We start from the raw sequence: 22,997 nt of genomic DNA on the forward strand, positions 1-22,997 counted from the left end.
CATGTACACCTCCAAAAGAACTGCAGCTATTCAAAAACCATTAGACATTTCAAGTTTAAAAGAATAATTCAATAGAAGGCTCTGTTTAGACCCTATTTCCACTAATTTAGCAGAAAGAGATCTCTTCTAGAAGCCTAAGACAAACCTCTCCCAGGACAGGCACATATGTGGACTACTATACAGATGTATATGATGTACGTGATGTGACACGAAACATCCCATTATTGGGATCACTCACTCAAATACACGTGAATAAATATGTTGGCAGCAGCATAAGTGTTTTAAAAAAAACAGCAAGTGAATGTTAAGAATCCATAACCATCATTCATTTGTGACCATTCGTTATAACACACAATACAAAAGTTGATTTTTCTTGGGGTATTAAATGAATATTGTATCGCTTTATCAACCTTTCATCCAATCACCCAATTCACTACTTATATTTTTTTCTTAATTTGGGGTGCTAATGATTGGTAGATGAAAATTAAATCTGAAAGTGATGGGCAGATTCCTCTTTACAATGCCCCAGGCCTCCAGACACGGGGTTGGATTCCCCCTTTAGTGGCGACAAAGCGAGGCTTGGGCACCTGAACATGGTTCTGCTTCAGTGGTGGTAAAGAAGCAAGAAGACTCAGCTCAGGTGCACTCTGGAACTGCTTGGCTCCCTGGAGACCAGTGGTGTATGACACTGGAGTATAGGGCATGGGGTGTGCATTGGGCACAGAGTTGGGAATAGGGGTGGCAGAGATTTTTGGGAGGCTGGGCAGACCAGCCGGATGGGAAGGAGGTAAGGCGGGAGTTGGTGCAGGAGCAGAAGCAGGGGCTGAAAAAGGGGCAAGGGGAGGAGAGAGACCAGCAAGAGGTGGGGAAGACATGTCAGAGTGGTTTAAGCGTTCTCCCAGGGTGGTGGCTGAGCGTGGTGCAATGACTTTGGGTGCCAGAGTTGGGGCTGACATTGGTGTGGGTGTGGAGAATCGTTTGATCTCGTACACACGGCCTGCTTTGATGGGGATCTGCTTAGGTGGGGTTAACGAGCTGCCCATCATTGTTGTATAGCCACCCTGCTGCTGCCTCTGGGCCTGGTAAGAGGGCATGGTTGACAAATTAGTGGCACTGCCCCCATAGTTGAACATGGCAGAATTGAGCTGGTAGGGCTGCCTTCTCATGAAATCCAGTGCTTTGATGCCCTCTTTCTGGGTGCTCGTTCCTCCTCTACCCCTGCCATCAGCCTTGCCTATATCTCTTTGAGGCCCAATGGGGACAGAGGGGGAAAGGAGTGGGTTGTACCCAATTGGTGGAGGTGCACGGATGTTGGGGGAGTACTTCCACTGAGATGGGAGGGAAGGGTTGAGGGAGGAGTCTTGGGGTTGGGCTGAATGGCGCAAGGCCTCCTGCTGGTAGGGGGTCTCAAGTGGGGTGTCCACCACATATCTATCCATGCGGCTCTGCCTGCGGGCAAAAAGCTCAGCACCCTTGCCCTCTGCTTGAGAAATCTGGGGTGTCTCATGGATGAGCCGTGGTTTGGGTGCCACTGGGGGAGGAATTTTGCCCCTGCCAGCCTCACCACCTTGCTCTTCCTCTACACCACCATAGTAAGCCTCAGAGGGCAAGTTGCCTTGTCTGTGTCGGGTATATCTGTCATCCAGGTTCTGCACCATGGACAAGAGCTCAGGATTGGGGGAGTTCTTCTTGGCATCTGGCACATTGAACATGGGCCTGGGTTTGCCACCACGTCGTCGAGCATCAAGTAAGATACCAGTGCGACCTGTTGGCCCAGGGACAGGAGTAGGGGCTGCAACTTCTGGCTGGGAGACCACTGACACTGGAGCTAGTGGTGCACTAGAGACTTGAGCTGGGGGTGGCTGAGCTACTGGTACCAGAATTTGAGGCACAGGGGCAACTGGGGCAGGCAGAACAGGAGCAACAGAGACTAGAGCTTGGGGCATAGGAGCAACAGGCACTGCAGCCATTGGTGCATGTGGAGCTGGGGGCACTGAAGGCATAGACAACGGGGGCACAGCTGTAATTGGTACCTGAGGAGCAGTTGTCATTGGTGGGGCTGCCTGCACAGTCTCTACAGAGGTAGGGAGGGATAGAGGCAGAGGAGCAACAGGGGCTGCCGGTGTGGGAGCAACAGGGCCTTTATGTACCATGGATGGTGGATACAACATTGACGGAGGACTTGTGGGAGGCTGTGAAGTCACTGATGAAACATTATTAACTAGCTCTGAGGTGGTGGAGAATGGTGGTGGCACAACAGCCACTGACGCAGGGCGCTGGCTCTTCTTTGTCACAGGTGGACGGAACACTACAGGGGCAGTTGATGCTCGGTTGCTGATGAACCCTGGTGCAAAAGGACGTGCAGTTCTGTTGAGAACATTGCTAGAGGGTAGTTCTGGTACTGGTGTTTCAGCTGGTGGTGCAGGACTGGTCAGGACAGTTACTGAAGCAGTGGTTGGTTTGGGTGCCACAGGTGGAGGTGACATCACCATGACAGCCGTGCTAACCGCTGAAAAGGATGGGTCCACATTAGCCATGCTGTGGGCTGGGGCAGCAACTGGGACTGGGGCTTGTGGGGGCATAGGGTGGGTCTCTTGCTGTATGGCTGTCGGCGTTGGTGGCATCACATGCTGAGCCTGGAGGTTTGGTTGTATCTGTGGTTGTATCTCTGCATGCAATTGACTCTGCTGATACATTTGATGCTGTTCCAGGATTTGAGACTGAGGAGGTGCTTGAGTCTGTGCTGCTTCCACTTTCTTAGCATGCTCAGCAGCCCTCTTTCGCTGTTGCTCAAACAGCTGAGCACCCTTGCCTGTGGTGTCACTCAACCCTGGACTGGGAGCATCCTCTGCCCCATCCCTACGATTTTCTGTGCTTGCTGTCGCCCTCTTCTCAAGCATATCCAAATAATCACTGTCCCAAGTTGGATCAGGGACGGCTGAGAAGCCATCCTCATCAAACTCTGATTCACTGCCAGGGAGCACCCCATCCTCTTCCTGTGAGTCTCGACACATGTCCTCATCTACACTACCAAAGCTGGTGAGGGTGTACTTCTTGGAACGCTGTCGGCGCTTCTTGAACATTAGTACACCCTTTGAGTGAGGATTGGGAGCATCAGTAAGAAGGGATGCAATTGTTCGACATTTGGTTTTGGCTTCCTTGACATGTTTGTCCTGCAGTGTTTCCCCTCGGTTCAGCTCTGGAGGAGGTAAATGCCACAGGTGTTAGAAATGATTACACTTCCAGCATATAGAAACAGAAAGGCACAATTATCTCCAGTAACAGTCTACTTACAGTGAGTTACATGTATGGTGGTTAATCCATGCAATCTAAGAAATTTAAGACTATGGACTATGGATTTTGCAATGAAAAATGTTTTCTGCTCTTTTACTAACCCTAACCCTAACTCCAGATGTACAGATATAAGCACTGCAGAAAGATCACAGAAGTCTGAATGACCAGATTTAACCTTTAAACCAAGAACTGACCATGACATTAGTATCTAAATCCACCCTAACCACAATGCCTTCAACAGGCATCCATCTTTTAACTGCTACAGGAGCACTTCCGGAAAAATTCCAGGCAAGGCTGAGGCTTCTCACATTAGCTTGGGTGAAGGATAAATTTGCACATTATGAGGCTTATGTACTGGGTCATCCAACTTGACTACATATATTTGCAAGCTAATGGAAAGTCCCATCTTGTAGGTGACTGGAAGGAGAACTTCAAAGGGTAGCCACTACACATCCTAAACTTATGGTATTCAGCAGATTATCATAGGCAAGCTAATTCTATTACCCTAATATGCACAGCCATGTGTGAGGAGGTCTTAATTTGTCTCTGACAGTGTTTCTGAGCGGAACATTAGAATGCTAAACTTGAACTCGGTGACGGTGAAGGGGATTTACAGCAGTGTATTTATTTAGGTCTTAAAACAACCCATCAACTTCAAATAGCCCAACTCTGTCCTGTTCCCCAGCTTATTATGGATGATAGACAGGTGGGCAAGATGTAGGAAAGAATCTTTTGCATAGTGAATGCTGTACATCTTCTCATGCACCACAGTAACAAATTTTTGGCTGCTCTTCAAAACAACGTGTCTCTGATATCGTAGATTGGGAATAGTAATATGACATGACTGACATCTCAGGCACCAGAAAAGACTGAAGACTGATACTTTCTGATACTTGACTGATTTTACTTGACTGACTATTCTATATGGTAAATCATATAAAAACTGGCAATATTTGGCAATATAAATTTGGCATTTGCATTTCATGACTGCCACTCATTTTTGGCACACAGATAACTTTGGTAACAATTTGTTCCGGACACTGATCCAATACCTCTTAGCTGTTTGAAACAGAGAGAGAAAGAAAAAGAGAGAGAGAACGAGAGAGAGAAAGTGAGAGAGAGATGGGAAGGGGAAATTAGAGCGTCCCTGCTTTGCTACTTGATACCCACTAGCAGCTGTAGATGCTTTTCCAAGCTCCCAGATTGATCACTGGGGTTATCAGACCACTGAACTGGAGGTAAATATAGAAAACCGTACCGTCCGTCCTCTCTTTAAGTCAGCTCAGTGTAGGTTGATGCCCAGACATACTGTTCTAACCTTAAAGAGGTCTTTTCAATACTGTAGATAATCACACAACTTACGTGTCATTTCAGTTGCCATTTTCACATCACATGGCTGGACAAAATAGTTTTATGACTGAGAAATCAAGATTAAACACTACCTACAACTGCCAATTTTTGTGATTAATAGCTATTATAATGCATCAAAAGGTATAAATACATGTTTAAAAAACTTTTAAAATTTACTCTGAATATCTATACAATGGATATTATTGATATTTTGTGATCCCAAGGAAGAATGGTTGAAGCTAATGAGGGCTGGAACAATAACAAAGCATATTGGTCTTTGTTGGTTCAACTACACTGGTTTGCTAACATCTGTTACATTATAAAGCTACTGGTCATCGATAGAGCTCATTTTCTGAACTGCTGAATGGCCTGCATCAAGCCAGGTTCAGTTGGATCAGCTTAAACCAATGTGATTAGAAATAACTGGTTGATGTAAATTATGAATAAACCTATGTGCTGGTACAGGATGTAGGTGGTTATTTAGTTCTGAGAGCAGGTGACCAGGATTGTGGCTCTGGGACAATTTAACTTGAAGCTTCTGGATGCTCTACAGTTGTAATCCAACAAAACATCTGTGAAGGTAGATGCCCACCCGATAATTCCACAGACATTCCCACATTCAGTTCACATAGCCAAGTCACATGTATATTAGCTGGTTAGTAAATACAGATACAAGTCCTATAGATTTGTGATTATTTAGCCTGATGTCCTCTACAGTCACCATCTGTGGGCCTGTATATCTTTGTGTCAACATCTAAATTTGGCTTGAATTGTCATTAGATTGCATCCTGTACATTGATAAACTGGAAAAAGGTTCTCATAGCCTCAGCCACAGCTTCATTTTATACCATAAAAGCCATCACAGCCATCTATGTGCCACTTTAGTTCAGGAAACTAAATGGCACAATGATGGACAAAAGTATCTTGAAAACTCAAGTGTTCTTCCACTCTATGATTATTTTTACTGATGTAATCATCTGAATATTTTTCCTTGGATTAATTCTACACAAACTACATAGAAAAGCAGATGGCAAATGCAAATGATGCACTGAAAGCAAAGAAATGTATCAAAGAGCATCAGTGTTGATAAAAATTGAATTTAAGCAAATGGCCCCCATTTCAGTATTGAAAATGTTTTACTGACACCTAGGCTGTTCAATTCCCTAACCCACTCCTCAGATGTATGTCCAGTTTAAAGTTTTCCATGTCCTGGAGTTTTTAGGAGTTTGTGATTCCTGAACCAGTCAGAGACCTTGGTGGAAGTCTGTCATTGTACCCCCTCAGCTATACTTACTGGCCTGCTTGGCTTTTTCCATGTAGGTTGTAGTGAGCTCCTCATCGACGGGTTTGTCCACAGGTCCCACCATGGGCACCAGTTGGCTTCGAGAACCCAGCATCAAGGCCTCCTTGGCCCTCTCAGGGGATACCAGTGGTACACTAGGTGGCTCCAGGAAGCCACTGTCCTCCTCTTGTACACTGTCCCGTGGCCCCTGGTCATCAGCTGAGGAGATGATGGAGGAGGTCTCAGTGGATGTCTGGGAGGACCACATTCCTGTAGGCTGGTAGATCACCTCCCTCCGAGCCACCCCTGGGAGTCCCTCTCCTCCACCTCCTGCTGCCTCACGTCCATCTAACAAGTTTGGGTAAGCTCTCGTGTCAGGAGCACTGTCATAGCCGCTCATCTCTGATGTCTCCCCGCCCTCTGGAGATGTACGTCCTGATGGTTTCCCAGGGGTGGAGTTGCTCGGGCTGCGGCGTTTCTGTCGGCGCTGCCTCTCATAGCCTGCCACATCTGCATCACTATCAGTCTCTCCATAGTAAGCCTCACTCCCTGGTGGAGATGTCAATCCACTCGCCAGGGAGGAGCGGCTACAGTGGACCTCTCGAACTGGCGCATGGAGTGGGCGGGAGGGTGACATGGCACGCAGAGCTGCACGGTACTCTTTGTCAATACGGGGTGACGGGGCACGGGTCAAAAGTACCACAGACTGAAAGCCAGCAGGTGCTCTGCAAAGAAGTAAAGCGGTTATCGTACAGACAGATTCAGATGAGTGACCATGGATGAAACACAAGAGGTAAATCCTCTGAACTTGGATCCATAGTCTTAATATGTTCTAAGTCATGATATGAATGCAGTCTACAAGAATTACCCTAATCAGTAATGTCAAACACAGGTATCTTTTTGAGGCGAGTGTTTTGACTTGGTCATGTGACTGCTAAGAATGTCTCTTTATCTATTACAATGCATAGACAATGGCACATCAACAATTATAGCAAAATTCTTGTATGCCCCAAACCTTTTGACCCGGATGTGAAGTATGCCTGGGGAGCTGTCAATGAGGTTCATGGCCTGGGCGTGGGAGAGGGTTCCACATGGCTGCTCGTTAATGGACACCAGCTCATCAGCCTCCCGCAGTCCAGCCCTGCAGGCCTTACTGCGTTTACGCACCTGCACCAACAGAAGTAGGCAAAGCAGAAACATAGAGATACAATGTTAGAGGTCTTCCCTTGTCAAAATGAAAAGATGTAACAAAAAGAGATATTCCAAGCGAAAACTCATCAAGACAACAAAGATCATCTTTGGTCTTCTATTCTGTTATTTCTTTCCTTGTTCTCTGCATTCCTACATGCTGAAAAGCATAGGCCATAATGGGAGGATAGCAAATGAAAACCAAACAGAGCTATCTTTGCTCTCTTGTTTTGGTTTGTGATGGTATCTGGCACAAAGCAGGTTTTGTCCTGACAGCTTGATCCTGCTGAAGACACATGCCACATATTGCAGCTCAAGTGGGGCACTTGTACGCACTTTAACAGGGAAATGCCAGCCAGCAGCCATCTTCATTTGGTGCTCTGCTATGCACGCTCATGTCTGCCCATGGGAGGCACAGGTCCATGGCATTGTGCCCATCTTAAATCAAGTCTATGCACGCCATGCTCCATATCAATTTATCGTGCACATCTGAAGTTATTCAGAGACACTGACTGCAATGCTGATAGCATTCTGTGAGGGTCACAGCCATCTATTAAATGGATACACTACATCAGAATTCAGTGATGTAGCACGTCGTCCAGGGGTTGACCTAATTACTTTCCTTCCAGTTATTCTGGTTTGCATGTAATGAAATCTCAGGCCCCCATTTAGTTAAGCCTTTTAAAGTGGTCTGTGCCTGTTTGTGGCACAGAATGTCAGTTAATCTTTCAGTCAGTAACCTTGTGGTTGCAACGCACAACAGATACAATACCCTTGTGTGTGCAAGTGCATCCACACACACACACACACACTACAGACAACATACACAGTGGCATCCAAAAGTCTGAGTGCACTAATAAGAATTATTTTATCATCATCATCATTTATCATCTTGAAAAAATCTGTAACTCACACATGTGAAATCTCAAAAAGAATTACCAGGTTTTCACTAATGGAAATTGTGCACCCATAAACGGACACACACACACATACACACACATACACACGTAGACACGTGACAAACATATACAGGCAGAGCCCTAGCACTAACCCACCAGCTTTTTCAATGAAGCTGCTTTAGCCCTAGAACTGCCCCACCTATTAGGGAATGTGTAGTATGAGACCTGACATGATTACAGCTCCCTGCTTTCAGGGGTTAAGGAGCACACTGTTTTGGATGGTCAGAGAGACACAGCTGTCCACAGCCATAAAGGTGATTTAGTGTCTCATGGCCCACCTGTGTACCTATTACCACATTCTAGATAAGTCACCTCTATGTCGTGTTAATAATATGAGGAACACCACCATTCCTGCAGACACTAAATACCGTAGTATGACCTCCGACTTTCTTATGAGCTCATTTTGCAGGAGAATTGTGCATGATCAAGAAGTATACAATGGAACATATGATATTTTTTTCTTCAGTGATATAATCTACAGGAGCACCGTAATCAATTGCACATTGTTTTCTGTAAATGAAGCCAAAGTTAGCCATAGTCGGCTGGTTTCTATTTCCTGGTCTCTTACTGTCTGTATAGTTAATTAGATACTTAAAGAATATTTTGCACAAGAGAGGAATGGAGTCAGGATTTCCTTTGCACGTGAACCCACTGTACAAGTGAAATGCATTTCTCTCTCTTTGAACCACAGGATATTAACGAGCACATGTGCAAAAATAGCTTATGAGGTAAATTTTTGAGAACTGAGCTGAAACACACACCTTGGCTGACTCTGCGACCTGCTGCTAGTCAACCAAATATAGCCCCTGGAAAAGCTCGATTTTGCTCAGTCAACACTTCGTAAATGTGGTTGTTTGTGTGTGTGTGTGTGTGTGCGCAGGATAGCTCAGATTTGTAATTTTTAATCTGAGCTATCCTTTCCAGGAATAAGACCTATATTATGACTTCTACAGAATATATTCAAGGGGAACATTCTGGGTGGAACCACCATTTTAATATCATTCACACCAACAAAATATACTGTCAGAGGGAACATTATGGCAATTATTTTATCTTTTTATATATTTGCTTCATGAATTTCCTCAAGATGCTTTATGTTTAGACCTATAATTAATGAGCACAATGATATCATTTAGTTTAAAACCATTCTGGACATAAACTTGTACAGCTTTTTTTGATGGGATTGGAAAAGGAAGCATTGTCAAAAGCTGGCCTGCATACTTGAGGTTTTACAGAGTACAAAATAATTTTAGTCATCTTTCCACCACTACTTGTAAGCCTAAATACTACTGTTGGCCAGTATAGATTCCCCTTTGGCTGACTTGTCAAATATTTTTTTTTCCCAAATGCAGATCAAGATTCAAATCCGGACTGTCTCCATGGTGCCAAATTTGGGACAGGTTTCTCCAAGAAGAATTTGCTCTAGGGAGGTAAGTCGAGCACAGAGCCCTGCATGAGACCTGCAAGCCTAAATATTTTCTTCAGCTAATGAGGATTTTCTTTTGGCTGACCGGTAGATATTTGATTTACTGCATGAAGACAACATTTTAAGACCAGCCTCTTACTGTTAATGGGCTGGTTTTGACTGTCAGATAATTTATTCTATCTATGCATTTATTGTATGCCAAGAAGGTCTTTGGTTAAAATTAGGACTTCCTTAGCATTCAGTGGTCAGCCATGTGGTCTCTATTGTTACCACATTTTCCTTAATAAATCTTAAGGTAAACTGCCAGGTTAAACTGGGACATGCATAGCTGTAAAAATTTGAACTTGAAATGGCACCAGTGGAAAGATGGATGTTTCAGTAGCACAAAACCAGATGAGGCCATGTGAGTGTGATGTGCACAAAAATCATCACATCACTGTATCAAAACTATTACCTCAAGCTGCCAAATATCTTTGCTACTGTACATGCATACCAGTGTCAAAGCACCACCAAGGAGAGAGCATCAAGTCAAATTTACTTGTCAAAAACTAAGCAATGCCTCAAATGTCTACCACAACTCAAATTTTCATCTCTCTCCTTATGCCGCCATCAGTTTAATTTGCATGTGGATTAATACTGATTTCGCACCGCCGGATCTTTGAGCTGTATGCAATTTCATTAGAGAAGCAGCCCTCAGTGGAAGATATGCAAAAGCGTTGCCCTACATTCCCAGCTGGACTTGAAGTTTAAAGTTCACACAATCAATCATCGGTGCGCCTCTGCATGAAGACTATTCTAGAACAAGATGATGACTCATGTGCAGGCCCCGGACCAACAACGCACAGCAGCCAATATTCCATTTCAACCTCATTCACAGCCCCTTAAACTCTAACTTAATATATCTCTACTGATGTTTCATCTCTCTATAGTGAGGCTGTTGACTCAAACACGGTTCTCACAGAGGGAACACTATCTTGTATTTACTTTTCTCTCCACAAACCATGAAAAGACTCCTTTGGCTGGGTTTCTGTGTATGTTCTTCCATCCAGCCTGTAAAGTCCCCCTGCCTCCCCCATACCTTAGCCACCTGGAGTGGTTTCTGATGTTCCACGCCTCCCTGAAGACGAAAGCCCCATGGTGCTCCACCGGACAGTGTAATCACTACCTCCTCCGCCACCATTGTTGCAGTTTCTTTCTCGTTTTTTTTTTTTTAAAGCTTTCCTTGTTTTTCTTTGTTATTGTCGGCTCCTTTTTGGTTTGTCCCGAGGGGGAGACCTCAGTGCTTTGGCCCCATGGTCAGCAGTCAGGGCCCCCACAGAGAGCTCTGACCTGCTCTCCGCCTGCTATACTGTCCAGCGCTGTCTTCTCTCTCAGTCCAGCACCAAGGCCAACGCTCATGCCTGAACACACACACGCACACACATGCACACATCTTCTTCTATGCGCCCACCCATGCCCAGAGCAGGCCAACCATGATAGCTAAAGGAGAGAGAGGGGACAGAGAGAGAGAGAGATGAGGTGGGGTGGAGGGGGTCTGTGTGTGCTTACACTGAGGAATGCTGGCCCCAAGCGAGCAAGGGGAGGATCCAACACAACACTTGTCCTGTCACTCAGACCTGTGCTACAGGGTGGCTGATAGCCCCTCCAAAAATAGGACACCATGCTCCTCCGCTGCTTTGCCTGCTCCTCTTCACACTCTGGGGAAAACTACAATTCAGAGCATCCAAATGGTGCTGTTTCGTACCTGGCTGTGCAGGATGGAAGTCAGTGACCTTTAGCAGAGGGTCACTTCCCACGTCTCATGGCTAAGATTTGTCGTGATGTGACATTCCAATCTCAATTAGTTACATTCCATTAGCCCTCATTTGACACTTTCAGTCCGATACCGATGCACTTTAAAATTGCAAGGTTTCTGTCACAGTAGAGGGATGGTGATGCAAGATGAGTGATGTCGACAGTAATTGGGTCGACATTCTACACTGTCATCGTCGAGCTTTGGGGATGAGTGGCTGCGCATGCTGCTGATGAAAGACAGAAGAGGATGATGTATACTGAAATGTCTGCTAAGTTAGAATTCCACAGCTTTGACTGGATGACAAATAGTTTGACATACCGTTTTGAAAACACAGAGAGAGAATCGTGCACAAAACTCAAATGCAGATACAAACACTGACACTGGAGAAGAAGTTAAGATAAAAAATCAAATGTAATTTTCAGGAGCATTTGGAAAAATAACTAACTGCACAGCTGCATTAGTACTTTTCTTTGGATTTTCTTCCTCTCAGAGAAGCATTTGTAGGTAAATGACAGTAGATTTTCATGTGGACAGAATGTTTTGCAGTGTGCATGGAGAGGCCAGTGGGAACCAGCCCAACCACATAATGCTTTATCTTAATGCTGAAGCATGCCCTCACATTTTTTTTTTTTTTTTTAATTTCACATGGATATGATGGCACAGGAGGGCCAGTCTGTTTTCCTTATTATTTCTCCTACATTGGTCAATTTTGATGCTGTGGTCCACTTCAGTTCCACTAAAACAATATCTAAAACATTTTCATCACAAATTGCTCAGATGTAACAGCCTCATGTTGTAAAGTTTTGATCTGGTCTTTCCTTCACTTGTGTTTTGAACACAAGTGAAGGAAAGATGTTGGCTGTTTACATCCTGGACCATCCAAATGCTTGAATGTCTGGCTAAGCTTTACTAAAAACACAGCAAAATGCAAAATCTGCAGTAAGGATATTTCACATAAGGAAGCTCTGGTCGAGAGAAACAACAACACAGACGGGGAGGACGAGAAATGGAGCCAGGCGCAGAGAGACAAAACAGCAGAGTCTTTAAGGTTAGGGAAAGGTTTGTCATAATGGTTAAAGTTAAAAAACTGTCAGGGGTTAAGGTTCCGAAATGTGAGCTTATGTTCCCTGATGTTAGCTAGCTGAAAACAAACACTGTTCTCACTTGGAAAAAGGATTTGAACTCAGGCTGGCTGGGTGAAAGGCATGTTGATCGACCATCTACCACCCCAGCAAGCTCCTCATGAGACTGTGCAGCTCTCTGAATACCACACCACAGTGGTCGTCTGAGGTTTAAAACATGACTCTAGGTCATAATAAGCTGCTGTACAAAAGACCTAAGGCATGGGGTTGTCTCTAATGAAAGCCATGCTCATAAAAGGTGCTTTGTTTCAGCTTAAATTCAAAGTCATGTCTGAGAAACTGACTGCAACTTAATTTTGTGAATTTGTGACACACTGTCACTTTGTCTGTGTCTGCATCTGTTTCTCTCTTCTTCCTCTCTGTCATTCCCTTACTTTTTATTTTCCCCTCCCTCCCTGTTCTGTCCCTCCACCCCCTACACACACACACAGAGAGAGAGAGAGAGAGAGAGAGAGAGAGAGAGAGAGAGAGAGAGAGAGACCCTTGCCTGACTAGTGATAATATTTTACCCGGACCCTAAATTACATTCATGGTCTATAACCCCTAAACCACTTAACTGGCCAGCACTTGGCGTACATGCCACAGGGTTACTATGTTGTTTTTTGCTTTAAGGCAGTGACAGATCTCTAAACCTGATGGACATTTGATGATCCCCTTGCTAGAAAAGCAATGCTGCTATTATCAATGCTGCAGCAGGTTACCAATGATAGCTGCTCCCTCTGGCAGCCTGGCTCTGCAGCTGTCTCCATACGTCAGGATGGTAACCAAGATCAACCCGGGGTCAGAAACTCCAAACAAATTCAGCCTTTATCAAATCTAACCAAACACAACTGCTGAAAGCAAAGAGCCCCTCCTCACAGCTTTGACTAATCAAGACTTTATCAGATTTGTGTTTACTAAAGCAACAGAGGTGGTAAGTCATGAACTGCATAAGAATACCTGACTGAGCCTGTAGCATTGCAGCTCAGCTGTGCCAGCCACGGAAGTATTAAATTGCCAACCACCCCCTCTAGTGGTTCAGTATGGGCTTGTGGTTGGCCTCATGGAGCAATTAATGAATATTTCTTTCAAATTTCATTCATATTTCCTTTTAAATCTGAGTTAATTATAGCACATTTGATCTTTTTGCTGCATGATAACAGGAACACAATACATATGAATAAGTCGTTTAGTGTCATATTCTGCGTAAAAATCTTGCTATTCTTAAAACAAGTGATAAAAAATCTGCCAGTGGGATGAGAGAATCCTTCTTTTCCCAATGCTAACTCGATTGCAGAATTTTCTTGAATCAAGTGTCATTTTCTTGATAATGGTGGGTTGATCAGCCTTATTCTGCCTTGTTTTAACATAATTATTCCTGTTATTCCTGTTTCCAGAAACATTCCTGAAACAAGTGAAACTGCTTTGGAAACAAATTGGATTATCTCATCCCACTGGCAGATTTTTTTAATTGTTTTAAGAAAAACACAGTTTCAAGACTCAACATGAAACTTAATGAATGCATGGAATTTTAAAATTTATTTATTTATTGTTGTTGCAGTGTTTTTTTCAGTATCACATGACATGGCACATCAGGTTCAGTCGTGTACCATACAAACAGTTTTCAATGATTGCCTTTATTAGTGTGAATATATCTCCAGAACACCTTAAGGTAAGCTTCTAAAAGTCAGGATTCTTGATTTGTGCTCACAGCCTCTGTCTCCAACATCCCAAAAAATAAAATTGTGATGCAACATTTGTAAGAGTGATTTCAAAGATACATTTCATAAAAACACCTTCTCACTAACACTCCTAACAGAGGAGTGCAAAACCTCGCAGTGGCAAACTCAGCAGTGAGATTCAGCAGCCTTGTTCAGATAAAGCAACATAATGTGCAGATTGTTGCCAGCGACAGTCTTGGTCTCCAGCGAAACAAAGAGACTGCATTGCAGACAGCGGCGGCTGAGGTAAGCGGGCCCTGCAACAAGTCAAGAAGGAGTCTGCTAAGTCACTCTGCCCCAGAAAGAAGTTGGCTGTCTTTCAAAGAAAGTATAGAGGTCAGAATCCATATGCAACAGCCTCACTCCAACGTTTGGTTTTCCCCCATGACTCCATATGTTGTTTTTTTTTTTTTTTTTTGAAAACTCCATATGCTTTCTATTGTGCTGTGGCAGTTAAATGAATTGAAGTGGTGAATAAGGGTGTGGTAAAGATTTCCTGACTGTCGCTGAACTCAGGAAGTGGAGGAAGTCGAGTGTTTTTTCCTGTGGACATGGGAGAGCTGTTAAGTGAGGCACTGGCCTCTTCCCTCTCATGTTCCCCCTGTTAGTCTGCATCTCTGTATCTCTCTGTAAAAGCTATTCTGTTTCCCCTTGTTTCACAGTGTCTCTTTTTATTCAGACCATTTTCATTGTGCTGTGCTACAAACTGGCCATTTTGCCTGTCTCTATCTTCTTTTTAATGTCTTCCCTGTTGACCAAATTGCTTTCCCAAGAGGAGAGTGACAGGCAGTTTTGTCGAGCAGAAGCAGGCACAGATCCAGTGCCCTTTAACTGATGCATCTGTGCCAGCAGGGCAGACACTGCCAACCAGCCAGTGCCAGCCTTGCCCCCCGGCTGGGATGAGGTGAAAATGAGACTGCTTTACTAATAAAACAACATGATGTAAGCTGAGCTTTTAAAAGAGGCAGTGCCCAAAGGGAACAGTATATTTGTGAAATGATTACTGCTCCTTAATCATTTTCAGAAAGTATGGATATTGATTTTCTTAATGTTTTCATGAATGATTTCAAATCTGTAGTTTCTTTTCAAAGCAGTAAAATGACTCTAATAGAGTGTGTTCTTATTGGGGAGGCAGAGCTCAAAGGGAACAGTGAACATGTTTTAACGTGAATGCAACAAGGATGATGTTTCTTTATATTATTTGTGAATGTTTGAAAAGCTTGCTTCTTTCCTAAGCAGGCCCATTTATGAAATACTGTAGAATCTATGCAAATTAAAGAAAGATAAATCTAGCTCACATTTCTAACATGGCAGTATATCTGTGATGAAATAAGAATAAATCTTGCTCCCAGTAGCTTTAGAGAGATTAGGGCTACATTCGAGACCGCCTCGAAAACAAGGTGTTTCATCTCAAGGGGTATACCCTGCTGTTGAAATGAATAAACTGTATTAAATATGCATTAGACACATCTACAGTAACCTTTTGGACAATACATTTGAAATGACCTGGGAGAGCCTCACATTTTCAAAATGTCACATGTATGCAGCAGGAAAAAGAATAGGTTTTACCTGAAGCTTTTGTAAAACGACATTTTACAATATATTTTCAATAGTCTGGCTTGCTTCTAAGGTTTGTAAAATATTCTCTATAAGGTTTCTGCGCTGAGATAGTAATATGATTTCAGTTATTGCATTATCTCTTTTTGTGAAGACTCTGGGCTTTGCCTAAAGCAGTGGTTCTCAACCTGAATGTCAGGACCACCCAAGGGAGTCACCAGATGACTGAGACATAGGGGAAAGGAGAAACATTCATATTATATGGAATTATTATTCTTATCTGTTTATTTTCTGCTCTTTTTCTGTTTGCTTGTGAAATACTGAGTCATTTTATAACCTGAGGCTTCCTCTGATAATTGAACAAATGCAACAACCTGAAAAGGTGGCCATTCTTTAGGTGGACCGTCCACCACTCTGCATATTATGTAGCCTGTGACAGGGGGTCACGAGTAGGCATTGGTTTGTTTTAAGGTGTCACAAGTCAAAAAGGTTGAGAACCACTGGTTTACAATGAATATCATCCAGCCATACAGCTGGTCATGCTCAGTATTTCCCAGTTCACGTCCACACAGCAGTTGTGACCTATGATGTCATTCATAATGCCACTGGGAGCTGAATTCAGTCTCATGACCACATCATGAGATGTGTGTTGTCAGACCGTCACTGTATGGATGATATGTAGAACTGCCTGTCTGTCTGTCTGTCTGTCTGTCTGGCTGCTGTAACTCTCATCATGATGTCTTGTCACGTCTTTCTGCCCGTCTGTCTCCATGTCTCTCTCTCTCTGTCTGTGCCTCGCCCCTGATTTCCCCATGTAAATCTGAACCCCTGACCCCAGTGTGCGGCAGCCGGCGCTGCTCAGTGCCCATCTCTCCCAGGACTCCCACTGTCACCAGCTGGGAGTCCTGTGTCAGCTGCTCCGTGGCACCGAGGTGGCACCGCGCCAGGTGGCCCCTCGCAACCCTGTTTGCTGTCACCACTGAGTCACACACACACCTGCAAAACTAAGCCTCACACAAACACACACACACACACACACACACACACACACACTCACACAAAACAATTGCACATACCATCTGGCAAAAACTTAGTCAAGATTATACAACATGTAGCTCGAAGCAAGCAATCGGTCAAAGACAGATAATTCCCATCCTACTTTCTCTTATCATCTACATGCTACATTAATGCTAGTGCGCCACAGCAAAAAATAAAATCATCCTATGAGATCCTGATAGAAATGGCCTTCGGTTGCTCTTTGTATTTAACTTTATCGCCATTATACCTATAACCACAGTCAAAAAAAAATCCACAGCTAAACACATACTGCATATTTTTTGGGGGGGGGATTTTGTGTTTTATGTTTGTAGAACCTTTATTTTCTTATTATTATAAGTCTGAGTAATTTGAAGGAATACATATACACCTCACAAACCAACCCAATCAACCAGACTCACCCACGCTCAAACACACACACACACACACACACACACACACACACACACACACAACATTTTAACCATCTGATTCTCCTAAATAGTTCCTCCTCTCATGCTGAAGGTGTTAATGAGTGAAATCAGTTGATTGAGGGTTTGAAAAAGCCTCGATGCCAGATGCACAAAATGATTTCTTTGATCCTAACTCCAGTCTGCATGCATTATTCCTGTAGTCCTCAGGGTGGCGCCCCCCCACCGACTGTGCTACCTGCAATGGGCATGCATCCTGCTGTGGGCAGACGAACACACACATACACACAGGCGCATACACAGCTTGTATAAGCCCTTTTATTATTGATGAGTCAAACCAAACACTCACTCTCCTCTGGGGAGATGGCTGATAGGATGAAACTCAGCCACTGCCCAGCCAATGAGGTCGAAGGAGGGTGGGAGAGGAAGAGGACGGAGCAGAAAAAGTTTCCTGAAAAGTTTTTGAATTCAGCCTAAGCCCACCAGTATCCTCAGCATGCGGTTGTATATTTAATGTGATGAAACCAAATGGATTCCCGCCATCTCGTCACTCCAGCCCTGGGTAAAGTGAGATGAATGGAGGAGGATTGGGTTTCTGGGGGCTGGAAGATGATCCTGGAGTATTTCAACAGCAGCGGAGCCAAGGTCACAGTCAGTATCACCTTCGGGGCTGCTGGGAGTGACGCTGTCTAGGTGATGTCCCAGAGCCCCAGTCTGCAAGCACCATTGGTATGCTGGAGAGAGATGCACATGAACACCCAGCCTCAGATTACAGTGTATGAGCACGTGTGTGTGTGTGTGTGTGTGTGTGTGTGTGTGTGTGTGTCAGAGTGTGTGTGAGTGTTGTACACACATACATGTGCATGAGTTAATGTATTTGAGTCCAATGTATCACATGGTAATGGAAATTGTCAAGTCAAATTAACCATCAAATTAAGCAGCTCAAATATGTATGAGATGAGGCTGCATTCTAATGAGCTCTCAATGAATGTCTGTTTCTCTGCTTTGTTGACAGCTCTGTTTTATGGAAAGCTACATCCACCTGCAGATGTCACAAAGGTCATTTATAAGTATGGTGAAGATATACTGGAAGGAAGTTTATTTGCATTTTCGCAGCTGATGCATTTGTTGCTAGATTTCCATTTCATTTTAGCTGGGGATACTCTGTTTGTTGACATTGCATCCATCCAGTGGTTTCAGGTTGCTGTGTTGCCACTGCTATAAACACATATGGAGTGTTGTGATGCATATTTAGTCTTTGTCAGAGGAGAAATTTTGGACTATAATGCAACATGTATTAAAAGCATCCTGGAGCAAGTAGCACAAGGTTTTATACCTTTTGTCACCTTTTTATACCCTCTCTTCTCTTGTGTTACATCTTTGCTGCACAGTGTTTTAGTAAGACAGAGGTATGACTGAGAAAATAACCAGAGAAACACAAAGACCCAATCTTCATTTGGAGTATGGCACCACCAAATTGAACAAATTGCACCCTGCCTACTTCTGGCGGAGATTATGTTTATTTCACTGATGGCAAAGTGGTGAGTGAGGTCATTCTCAAATTGCTTAACGTAGTTCCCGGTGTGAGGACAGCCAGGCCTGTAAAAGCTTGCGTAAATGCACTTCAAGCTGCACTAGGCAAGGTGTTTATGTAGGAATACACCCAATACCAAAGTGAGGCCACAACACAGAGAAGTTCTCTATTCCCTGAAATTGAGAGTCAGTAGAATTGTTTGCCTTTGTCCAAATTAAATTCTGGTGTCAAGGATGGACACTGGCAGGAAGTGTCAAAACTACCTTTTACCAGCAAGTAAAAGTCAAAGCTGCTCTCTAAGATCACCTAAGTTTTCTTTTCTTTAGGCTATTTTTTCTTTTTTATTCATCTTTTGGACATATTGTACATTTGTAAAGATTATTTTAGCCCCTATCCCTCTATGGGTTGTGTATCAGTGTTTCCTCTCCAGTGGCTCTCCTTGTTGCTTTCCTAAAATAAAACTGTCCATCTCTTCATCCAAGTGTGTATGTGTGGCTTGACCCTGACTCGCCTTAGCTGTTGTTCATTCTTTTGCATATATTCCCACTGGCTGGCAGGCTGTCTCGGTCATCACTGATCCATAAACACTGGATAGGAAAGGATCAGCAGTATGAGACCGGGGAGGAGCTCTATGCAAATGACATGCAGATTTGAAAAGGCTTAGTTCTTACCTCTGAATGGCTACATTCAGACAGCATCGAAAAGACTGAAAGTTCAGCTTTCCAGTGAAAAGAGAAATTAATTGAATTGAACTGAATAGCACAACCATAAATTCAAATTTATCAAAAATTCAGATATCATATTTAGAGGGTTAAAGGGGCTTTTAAAATATTGTTGTTCATTAGCTATCAATCGGTAACATTAATGACACATTTAATGTTAGTTTAGAGAATGAAAAAAAATGTGGCGGGCTTATTGTCAGACTAATGACTAATAGAGATGGCTTTTAGTCTTCTGGAAGTAAAATCCCCATTCATATTCATATGCCATAGCAAATGTAATAACTGGACATGAAATATTAACCATTACCATCAGCCATTGTGTTGTTTTACGATAGTAGCTGCTCCTCCAGAGGTCATTATTTACTCTGATTTCAACTTCGCTTTTAAGAGATCGACTTTATGACCGATGCTATTGCAGAGGTACTACATTACCCACAATTCTTTAAACAAGTTCTACCAATCAGAGAGCTGTTACCATGGTCATAGAAACGGAATCAATCATGTCTGACACCCTATACAAAGATGTTTTTCGTCTATTGTTCCTGATGATTTGGAGTAAGATATTTTGTGTTTTCTAGGTATGAGGAATGAAGTATCAGCTTAGGAATGCGTATTTTATCTCTCTCTTAAAATTCAATATGCACAGTCTTGCTCTACCTTGCTCTTTTTTCAACATTTTTTGGATGTTTTTTGTTTAGAGTCAATTTAAATAATGTCATAAGAAATCTTGCAGGGGATTGGCGCCATTCAAACTGTAACATTCTTGAAATACTGATTTTTCCAAAAGTCTATTAGAAAAATGAAAGGGGAAATTACTTTGGGAACCTGGCTGCCGAAAAAGCAAGTGTTGACATTCCAGCTCTATATCATCAGCAGGTGGGCTACAGAAGAGCCAACACTGCTGTTACTTATTGTGTTATTTGAAATTAAATACACCACTTTGAATTCAATTTATTACAGCATAGCGTGATTTTTTTGATTCCCAAGTGCACCACAGAAATGCTTTCCTCCTTTGTCCTGACTCATCCCTTGGGGCCTCCCTTTGGGCCCTCAAAAGTCTGGTTCTGATTATCAGCATTGGGTATTGGAATGCTTTGGTATAAAGCAATCACAGGCTGAATGGCATGGTAAAAAAGAGGGCGCTGCGTACAGTCTATTGACGTCACATCACATGGTTTCTGCATATTGAAGTTCATACTGCTCAGTAACTTCTCATCATTTAGAGCCGTTGACATGCAAAATTGCCCGGTGCAGCTTTAAATGTATGTTTACAGAACACTGCAGAAAAATGGACCGTCATTTTTAACTAGGCTCTTGGCAAAAGTTGCAAGGAGATAATTTTCCATTAGCAAGTCTTACCCATCATGAATCCATGCGTACATACCCTAGTCTATTTGATATGCCTTAAAAAGTCCCAGATGGGGTCTTTAAATATCAAAACATGGCTCTTTATTATCATAATGGTTGATAGGTTTGAAAATGAAAGTGATTAAGTCATTCCAGTGAGGATGGAGTAATTTAGTCCTGAAATCCCTAAATCCCTTCTTCTCTTCCTCATCTTCTCCATTTTCTCTCTCACTCTTTCTCTCTGACCCCCACCCCTTCTCCCCCAACACACACACACGCACACACACATAAACACACCAAGCACACACATACTCCCCCACTCAAGCTCTTGCCCGGCAGAGAATCCAGATCGAGTGAGTCACTTAGTCGTCGTCATGAATAAATCACACCCACTCCTACTCTCTTCTACTCTCTGCTGCCGCCTTTTTCCAAAACACGTCTTGGAGGTCGGTGGAGTCGTTCTGTCATGTACATACTCACACACACACACACCCCCATCCCACACACACACACACACACACACACACACACACAGTTACACAGTGTACAGCATGCCCTGCTAAAGTTAGACTCTGTGAACCTGCTATACACACACGCTGCAAGGTGTTGCAGTGTGCAGGAGCGACTTAATATCCCAGGATGAAATACTGAAACAACCCAATTTTTCCCACCTAAACTCAAATTCCATAATAGAAGAGACTTGTTTGGTACTTTAAATAGTCTGAAATGGAGCCCATTTTGTTGGCTATTCATGCCAACTCCTAATTCTTCATAATTCAACTGAAAAGCAGTGAAAATAAGTGCTCATAATTAATGCTCATTGTGCTATCCTCTGTGGTTAAATGCATATGAATATGTGTATCTTTTTATCATGTATCATGTCTTTTTTTCATTTACAAATGGTTTATCCAAAAAACTAATCCAAAATCAGCCATTCTTTCATTCTTTCTTTCTTTCTTTCTTTCTTTCTTTCTTTCTTTCTTTCTTTAGTCTGCAAAGCTGTGAGATCCCATTCTTGCTTTTCTTCTGCCATTGTTTTCTTATGGTATTAAAGTTAGGGGCACTGAAAGTCCGTCTCCATAGCTCTAATATTTTGATGACTCATGTCCAGACAACATATTATATTTTGCAGAGACAATAACAAAGGCTTTCTTTTATATCAGGCATCTACTGTATTTGTGCCTCCACTGAGTATAGCAATGGCTGAGGGAAGCTCTCTCTCTCTCTCTCTCTCTCTCTCTCTCTCTCTCTCTCTCTCTCCTCCCCAAGAAGACATTTGTCACTTTCCATTTCTACCCCCCACAACCCACCTCCCCGCTCTTGGCGGTAAAGCAGAGTTCACGTCTCCCTGCATTTCCCTGATGCCGACTGATGGCTGCATCCACAGACAGAGAGCCACATAGACAGCGAGACAAAGTGACTGCTCTTTTTATGCCACTTTGTTTATGTTGCGCACTCTCATCTCAGATCGTGCTCCTCTCTCATGCACACTATTGCTTTCTGTCGCACTATTACTCTTTCTCCCACCCACACTCCCTTGCCTCGTCTGTTTCAAACACCCACACGCAAACACACACACACACACACACACACACACACACACGCACACCGCCTTCTTTACTTCTCACTCATTTTCTCTTTTTCTATGTCACTCCCTCTTCCCACCTCCAGTTCTTTCCCCCACAGTCCTCTTCTGCCTCTCACCCCCGCTCTGTCTCTTTACCTCCGCTCTCCCTCTCTCTCACCTCGTCCTTATTCTTCCCTCGCTGGCTATACAGTATATCTCAATCTCTCCCGCATGCGCCTCGCTCTCACTGTGGGTAAAAAGCCTGTGAAATTTCCCACAGGGTGAAGCAACATGAGTTTGCTTCTACAATGTAGGAAATGGACTCCTATCTAAGGCATTGATTTCCCCTCAGCATTATGGGAAGGAGATGGCTGTGAGGTGAAGGCTAAGAGCCCGTGGGTCGATACACATTCTCATCACAGCACCGGATGCCACCCCCACCCCACACTCCCCCCATCGTGACCATCATAGTGGGATTGGTTTCACTGCTCCTGTATGGGCTGTAATTGCAATCGCCTGACTCTTTTAATTGAGCAGTATCAAGTAATAAAAGAAGGATGGCGGGGTTTATTTGATTTTCATTAGGCTTTTTTATAGTTTGGAGATCTTTCAGTAGGGACAACCACAGCTGAAGCACTACCTTTAGCTGTTGTGGTGCGCAACTATTA

The 22,997-nt window shown here is 43.5% G+C and overlaps 1 protein-coding gene across 1 annotated transcript; it reads right to left on the reverse strand.

Annotated features, from left to right (window-relative positions):
• Positions 1-356: 356 nt before the first annotated feature.
• Positions 357-10,679, reverse strand: synpo2la (synaptopodin 2-like a). The gene is made up of 4 exons (XM_030070787.1): positions 10,578-10,679; positions 6,942-7,093; positions 5,939-6,651; positions 357-3,199 (listed from the first exon to the last, which is right to left on the reverse strand). Exons 1-4 carry the CDS (start codon positions 10,677-10,679, stop codon positions 516-518), a joined length of 3,651 nt encoding a protein of 1,216 aa, XP_029926647.1. The 3' UTR covers positions 357-515.
• Positions 10,680-22,997: the final 12,318 nt, after the last annotated feature.

This window comes from Myripristis murdjan, chromosome 15, assembly GCF_902150065.1.
Source record: "Myripristis murdjan chromosome 15, fMyrMur1.1, whole genome shotgun sequence".
NCBI lineage: Eukaryota > Metazoa > Chordata > Actinopteri > Holocentriformes > Holocentridae > Myripristis > Myripristis murdjan.